This window comes from Hevea brasiliensis, chromosome 8, assembly GCF_030052815.1.
Source record: "Hevea brasiliensis isolate MT/VB/25A 57/8 chromosome 8, ASM3005281v1, whole genome shotgun sequence".
In the NCBI taxonomy this organism is placed as follows: domain Eukaryota; kingdom Viridiplantae; phylum Streptophyta; class Magnoliopsida; order Malpighiales; family Euphorbiaceae; genus Hevea; species Hevea brasiliensis.
This window is the reverse complement of record NC_079500.1, coordinates 22,920,892-22,929,311: the sequence shown is the minus strand read 5'-3', so window position 1 is coordinate 22,929,311 and position 8,420 is coordinate 22,920,892. Positions and strand designations below refer to the sequence as shown.

Sequence of the window (8,420 nt, the reverse complement as noted above, 5' to 3'; positions counted from 1 at the left end):
AAAGATGATTGAGAGTTAGGGTTTTCACACTCCTATTAATCGGATTTTAATCCAATCTATCAAACAATTAGGTATTTATGATTTTGAAGGAGATTAATTCTAAACTCTCTTAGATTCTCTTTCAAGACATTAAAAGTGCGCTTTAATCAAGCTAATTGCTATTTTCATGTCTCTTGATTTAATTAAAACCCATTAAAATCTTTAATTAATCTATAAAAATGTATCCTCTCATAACCCTAGTATATATATAGATCTAAAGTTATAAATTAAAATCCTTTGTTTTCTATCGTTAATCTTCACTTTGTAATTCATCAATCAACAATTTAAATCAATACATTGGTGGGTATTAACACCAAACAAGCATTAATTCACAAGAAAATGAATCAAAGTACAAAACCCATATAATTGAATAAAAATCTGACGAAATGCATTGATTAAATCAGATTATTACACTACTCAACTTTGAAATCTAACAAAACTACTCACTAATATTTATGTTTACAAAAGAAACTATGAAATAAAATGAAATAAATATAAAAAAAAAATTAAGGAATAGAAGAAGCCAAGTTGATATTCAGCTTTGATGATGAAGTCGTAAGAATTCCCTTGGTGTAGTAAGGAATCAGCTGCCATCCTTATTCTCCCTTAAAAACCTAAGTCTAAATATAAGTTATTTTCCTACTTTTTCTACTTGCTTCTCCCTTTTTCTAAACTTAGCAAAAACTAAGAAAATGATGCTTATATACTGCCATACTTCAGCATTATTAGTTCAAAAAAAAAAAAAAGCACAAGAAAAATTTAGAGAAGCAGAATTCATGTAGTCCATGTCAGCATTCAAGATTAATTTACAAGACCCATGTAAACTCAATGCTAGCATTACATGACCTAATGTAAATAAATGACACAACAATCTTCAAGTTTGGCGAAACACAAGTCGTTTAAATTTTACACAAGGCTGGCGTGACTTCATGAAATGCCTTTACTTAGCAAAAACACCACTTGTGCTATCTTTTATGCTTATGCATGGCTCCTTCTGCTCTAGCTAAGTGGAGATTACACTGCTTGTGTGACTAGAAACATTATTCGTGTTATGACAACTTTTGAATTTACACAACCAGAAACATGACCATATTGATATTTTTTTGCTTATGTAAAAGTTGAAAATTTCCATTGCTTTAAGACTTCTTAGACTTCCAGATCTACTTAAACTCTTCTTTTACTACTCTCAGCATTTTTACACTTGAATTTCACCTAAAAGACGAAAAAAAAATTGATTATAAAATAAAAGAGAAGTAAACTAAGCTAAAATACTATTAAAAGAATATAAATCTCAGCTAAAATTCAATGCGCAAGAAATTAAGTTGTTATTATAAAATTCACCACTCAGCTAAAATTTAACCAATCAACCCAAATATACAACCATTAATAAATCTCAAGAGCCAGCTATGCCTAAATAGACTGAAAATGAGCAATAAACAACCAAAATGTCTCCACTTAAGATGATGGATTGAAATAGATGCACGAAGTGAAATCCAACTCCATAAGGAAACCATAAAAATATTGTATTTTATGGTGTATTTTATTTACCATATTAATTTGAGTGATTTAAATAAAATTAAGGTAAATTTGACAATTTGAATAACTCGACCTAAGTTTAATCTGTTTGAATTAACATAATCAATCTGAATTTTAATCTAGAAATTAAATTAATAAAAATTAATTTTACAAAAGGAATTAATATTTGAATTGAAAAACAATCTATCATGTGCGAATCGATTCAAATTTAACTTGAAAGCCACTCAGCATGCATCGACTAATTCAAATTGATTCAAATTTAGTGATAATTAGATGAACAACTTAAACAACTCTTAACCTAAAATGAATTAATTCGAACTCGCATTAAAAAAAAAAAAAAAATTGAAAATGACTCTCAATATTAAATAATTTAAACCCAAATATAAAAAAAAAATCGTAAAATATAAATTTAGAAATTGTAATTGAAAGGGAGAATATTATGAACACGATAAGTGTAAAAGGACATCCCTTCCCTCTAAGCCTTGCTATTGTTTGAACACAGTATATACGATGGAAATTTTTTGTCTATGCTAGCTGTGTGTACGGCCCACTATAAAAAATGATTTTTCATATTTGTTAAGTGATGAACACAAATCTGACGTCAAATCTTATCTAATGTTTTATTTTATAATTATGTTTAACTATTAATCTGACAAGTAAATTAAATATATTTTAATAAAAAAAATGTACAAAGCAATAGTCTTATCTCAACATTATTTAGTAATTTTTTTTTATATAATTGACTCTGACAAAGACTTGAATTTAAAACTTTATAGATATAAAAATGTCTCAAATACTATTAAATTAAAATTATGGATACATTATTTAGTAAATAATACATGGATTCAATGTAATGGAAATAGAAAGTTTTATTTTCTACAAAATTCAAACAGCCCTATTGTGCATACTTGGCCTTGTAATCGCTCCAGAGCTGATCAACAGTCTTCCCTAGGAGATCGACGAAGTACTGATCACTATAACCATCTCTCATCTTCTTGTTAAGTTCAGCCACAAACCCATTTCTCAGATCATTACAATAGTCCAAAAACCTAGCTGTAACATCATACCCTTGATCCCACCTATCACCCTGTCCTGGCTGCACCCAGTGGCTGGGAGCATAGTTAGCCTTCAACCTCACAAAATCAGCAACTCCTTCAGTTAACCCTCCTGGAGCTTGCCTATTACCATTCCATTGCCAGATGTGGGCCATTTCATGGTAAAGAACACCAGTATATTCCCTTTTCAGATCACCAGAGTAATTTCCTATATAATTTGCGCTGAAATGGATTTCATTGTTGGAAGCATAAGCAGCAACACCATCTATGTCATCGATGAACAAGCTGACCTTGTCCACAGCTTTTCTGTCTTCTGCATTGGGTTGTTGGAGCACCCTCCATATGAAATCTGTAGCTGCTGATGACATTTGCTTGCTGTAATCTTCCCCAATTTCTGCAGCAAAGCGTGCCCCACCGGCTGTCGAACCGGCGGTATTGGTGACGGTGTAGTCTACAGCTTGGTTGCCTTGAATGTTTGCTAGAATTACTAGCAAAGACAAGATGACAGCTTGGCGAAACATGGTCTAGAGATTTTTTTTTTCTGGCTTGAGGATTTTTCCTGAGAAATCTGTTGTTACTCTGTGGTTTATATAGGGTGGATAGGTATATCATACATGTGGATGGATATATCAAACTTCCGGGAAGGTCATCGTCCTGAACTCACTATGTTTTGAGAAAAATGGTGGATGACTAAGTCCTATAATTTATAATCACATTTTAGAATATCCAATAATTTTTTGATTTTACATTACATGTATACAAAATTGTAACACACATGTTAAAGATTTTTTAATAATATTAGAATTGTCTTCCCAAAAAATAATATTAAAATTGTCTTTTTAAATTATGAGTTTAAACGCTAAATAAAATTAATAAAATTTTTAAAATATTCAATGAACAAAACTATGAGAAGATCGATTTTGTTAATTTATACCAATGAAATTAATTATAACTCAATTTATATTAAGAGTTTTTATAATAACTTTATTTTTCTTTTACAAAGTGAATCTTACTTTGTCGATAACTAATTATTAAATTGTTAAAATCTAATATAATAGTAAAATAGGCAAAATACAAAGTAAGTTAAAATCTAATTGTTAATATAAAATGTTTTATATTATGTATTTACAATATTTTATATATCTTCAATAAATTTAAGAAAATTAAAAAAAATGACATTTTGGATAAATTAAGTAGACAGTAAGATATTTAAATTTCAATTTTTGGCATGAAACTATCTAATTTTTTATTTTAGTAACATAAACTCTTGTGATATTTAGTAGCAAATTTTAGATTATTTTTGCTACTTAAATTAAAAATTATATTTTTTGACACTTAAAAAAAAATAATTATATTTTCTATCAACCAACAGTTTTAATGATTCAAATTACACAAATTAATAATTTAGTAATTCATAACTTGTTTACCTAAAACTATTGATTCATAAAAATATAAATTTTTAATTTAATAAATGCTATGTTAGTATAAATAATTTAAAAATTAATTAATAACTGAAGTAAAAAAAAATTTATATTACTAAATTAAATGTTAATAACTTTGTGTTACAAATTAAAATTTAATTTAGTTATTTTTACATACTTACGTAGATTTCTGTTAAAATGAAGATGAAATCATTTTAATTAAACAATATTTATCATTAGCAAGATTTCAAACTCAAAAAATAATAAATATGTCATAAATAATATTTTTCATGAAATAAATACACATTAATTGCATTTTATTTTAATCGTAGGAGGTTTTTTCTTTTTTTTTTCTAAGAAATCGTAGCAGGTCCTTTATTAACAAATACAAACATTTTAAAATCTAACCAGCCGGATTATTAAATAATCGGTCTATTAATCAATTCATAATTGACTCATTTAATAACAATATTTTTGAAAGTTAACTTTAATCTTTCTATCTCTCTCTGTTTATTTTGGTTGTATTTAATATACGTTCATTCTCATGCAAAAATAAATTTAATTAAACTAAATTAGTCAATAATTTAGAAAATTTTAAATTAATTTATTTGATACAATTAAAATATATATTATCTCTTATATATATAGGAAAAAATAATTTTGTAATTAGGAAGTATATTAATTTTTTTATAAACCTGAGACATTTTATAATTTTCAATGTTACTAGAAGAATTAGCAAGCGATGACTCCCTCATTGACTTTGACCAAGGCCACGTATCTATTGCCGACATTTGTCATGACGGTTCTAATTTATTACCTTTCAAACTCAAATACATTTTTTCTTTATTTGAAAATTTTTTAAGTTTAAAAATTTATAAATTAATATTTAAAAAAATCGTAATTTTAAAGTAAGATTTTTTGAAATCTTAAAAAATCTTTATTTTTTTTACATATTGATTTTTTTTTCGAAATTTTTAAGTATCTTTAAAATTGTTAATTTCTTTTAAATGATACAAAATTATAAAATCTAAAAATATGAACATTTTTACTTTAAAAAACTTTAATTTAATAAACATTAATCTCAAAGAGATTTATTTATAGTTTTATGCTAAAAAATTAATATAAGAACAAAAATAAATTGAATCCAAATGGTTTTTCTTTTCTAGTTTATATATTACCTTTTAGACATTGAAGTTAAAAGGCTAAAGTTATTTTTTAATAGAAATTTCATTTTAAATGTTATTGAAAAAAATAATTTAATAAATTTTATTTTTTTATTTTAATATTTTTATAATTAAAATTTATTAAATTTAATTTTAAATTATTTTTAATATTATATAATTAATATATTTAAAAAAATAATTTTTTCAATAATAATTTTAACGTAAACAAGCTAATATAAGAGAATAGAAAAGAGTGATTTAAAATTTAAAATTTATTCAAAATTGGGAGGTACAATTATTACTTGGTTAAATTTGCAAATGCACCTCAACAAAAATTTTTAATGGCTTATAAATTATATAAATATAGCTACGATTGAGATTTTTAATTATTAATTATGATTTAAAAAAAATAGTGTATAGATAAATTGATTAAATGTTCAATAGAAAACATTGCTCATTTCATATCCACAATTATATTTAAGACTATTTCACTACACTTATGGAGAACTGAATTAAGAATTCTCTTTTTTTGTTATCAATCGAATCGCTGTTTGTGATCAAGAATTCAATTTTATTATTAATCTGATCACCGTTCACTTTTTTTTTATTATCAATGAATAAATCTTTTTATTTGTATGACTTAAATGTTCCATATTTCTCAAAAAAGTGATTTGATTGATGAAATTTAGTATGATAATACTTACGTGAACAATGAGATTAATATTCAAAATTTTTTTTATAGAATATATTGATTTAACTCGATATAGTATGTTACCGTTAGAAGTCGAAATCAAAGTAAAAAATAAAATAAATAAGACAGATGAAATTAGCAAACTCACCTTACCTATAAATTCATGATTGACCATTAAATATGCCAAACTTGGTTGACTTCAATTGCTTAATTTATACGCATTAAAAAGGGTCTAAGAAATCGGCTCCACACACTGCAATATTCAAAGTGGCCAATATATAATTCATTTGAACAATAATTACATTTTTTTTTAATATTCTCATGAACAATAAAGTTTGGGACTTCATCATAAACACTCTTATTAGATTGGCATCTGTTTATTTTTATTATATATCTTTTAGATGAATCCGATTGGCTAATATCAACAATAAACTTTGTCAACATAATAGTTAAAATTTTAAATTTGGAGGTCTAAAACGTTTAAGAATATATAATATTTTCGTAAAAGAAGACTCAAATAATTCGAGAGAAAAAAAAATTATTTTGTTTGTGCCTTAATCAATTTTAAGATTTGGACTTAATTAATTAATTGAGTCCAAAATTTAAAATTAATTAAAATTCATTAAAAGTCTATGTGCAGCCTGCAGATATGATAAGGGTGAATCCAAGTGTATTTGAATTGGTCTGACCCACTCAATTTAAAAAAAAAAAAAATACATACTTTATATTGAATTATATATATGATTCATTAAAATAATTTTTTTATTTCTTAATATACTATTATATTTTATAAATTAAGACCTATTAAATACTTCACTCTAAATACCTATTATTTTAATTTTTTAAAATAAATAATAAACCTAAAAAGTTGAAACTTATTTACTAAAAATCTAAAAGACATAGCTACCTCTTTTATTTCCTCTTTGATTTTTCTTAAATTTTTTTTTCATATTTTCATAATTACAATTTCTCTCTCTCATATCGCTCTTTTCATTATTTTTTTTTTAATTTTCCACTAATTAACTTTGTTTTATTTTTATATCAATAAAACTAATGTGTAAATTCAATTTTATAAGTTAAATTTTATTTTTTATTTAATAATTCAAATTATATTATTCTATTAATAATCAAGAATTAATTTTTCCTAATTGTTTATGCGCATTTTAATTATAAGTAAATTTTATTTATTTAATTTAAAGTCAATTGATAAATTGGTGTTTATTTCTTTTTTACAAAAAAAATTAAAAATTCACTAATAAAGTAAATAAAACAATTTCATCTAATATTTTATTACTTTAATATTTTATTATATATTTAATAGATTAAAAGTTATTGTGCTTATTGCTTTGATAATTACATGCATATAATAAAATTTTAATATATTTATGATTGTAATTATAAATATTAATTTTTTGACCCCACAAACTTAAATTCCTGGCTTCCCTGTCCATGATCCAAATCATAAAGCGGATCCAATATCCATGATCCAAATTCATAACTCATTTACCCAAAAAAATCCAAGATTCTTCAAAAAAAAAAAAAATCCTCGATGCTTGTTAATTTGAATGGTAGCTAATTTGATCCCACTTAGATAATAAAAATATTAAACTATCCATACTAAACACTTGTTGGTTAATTTATTTTTTTATTTGCATGATTGAGAATACAAACTTCTTTTATTCCTATCATTTTATTCCGAATTTAGCTTTTAATTACTTTTATTCGTATGTCTATCAATAATCCTTGATTAACACATAAATAACATAGCTAGCTAGTTAGTTCTTCCCGTACTTGGCCTTGTAGTCACTCCACAACTGATCGACGCTCTTCCCAAGCAACTCAACAAAGAAACTATCACTGTAGGTATCTCTCATCTTCTTGTTGAGTTCTGCAACAAACCCATTTCTAAGATCATTACAGTAATCCAAAAACCAAGCTGTAACACTATAACCCTCATCCCACTTGCTCCCATCGCCTGGTTTCACCCAGTTAGGTGGAGCATAATTAGCCTTGAGTCTCACAAAATCAGCAATCCCTTCGATCAACCCACCAGGAGCTTTGGTTCCTGCAGATCCATCCCACTGCCAAATGTGTGTCATCTCATGGTAAAGGACTCCATTGAAATCCCACTTTATATCAGCTTTAATTCCTTCGATGTAATTGTCTCCTACATGGATCTCGTTGTTGCTTGCATAGGCTATCCCATCCATGTCGTCCACAAACAGAGACACTTGGGACACTTGCTTCTTGTCTGCTTCGGTGGCTTGCTGGAAGAGCCTCCAGATGAAGTCGCTTGCTGATGCCATTGTTTGTTTAGTGTATTCCGCTCCAAGCTCGTTGTTGAAACGGATCCCTCCTGGGGTTGTTTCGGCCCTGTTCGTGACTGTGTAGTCTACTGCTTGGAGGCTGTGGAGGGTTGTTAGGATCAGAGCAAAACAGAGGAAGATGGATTGGTAAGCCATGGTGTTTTCAATTGCTTCTTCGTTCTGGGTTGTGTGAGTTCTGTTCTTATGTG

At 26.3% G+C, this 8,420-nt stretch overlaps 2 protein-coding genes across 2 annotated transcripts; both read right to left on the bottom strand.

Moving 5' to 3' along the window:
* Positions 1-2,352: 2,352 nt before the first annotated feature.
* LOC110656555 (uncharacterized) lies at positions 2,353-3,276 on the bottom strand. The gene has a single exon (XM_021813390.2). It carries the CDS (start codon positions 3,149-3,151, stop codon positions 2,471-2,473), a length of 681 nt encoding a protein of 226 aa, XP_021669082.2. The 5' UTR covers positions 3,152-3,276; the 3' UTR covers positions 2,353-2,470.
* Positions 3,277-7,530: 4,254 nt separating this feature from the next.
* LOC110656554 (uncharacterized) lies at positions 7,531-8,420 on the bottom strand. Its single transcript, XM_021813389.2, has one exon. It carries the CDS (start codon positions 8,365-8,367, stop codon positions 7,681-7,683), a length of 687 nt encoding a protein of 228 aa, XP_021669081.1. The 5' UTR covers positions 8,368-8,420; the 3' UTR covers positions 7,531-7,680.

What these genes read in the sequence shown, in the direction of transcription:
- LOC110656554 (XM_021813389.2), bottom strand. Translation starts at nt 8,367, where the DNA reads ATGGCTTACCAATCCATCTTCCTCTGTTTTGCTCTGATCCTAACAACC.
- LOC110656555 (XM_021813390.2), bottom strand. Translation starts at nt 3,151, where the DNA reads ATGTTTCGCCAAGCTGTCATCTTGTCTTTGCTAGTAATTCTAGCAAAC.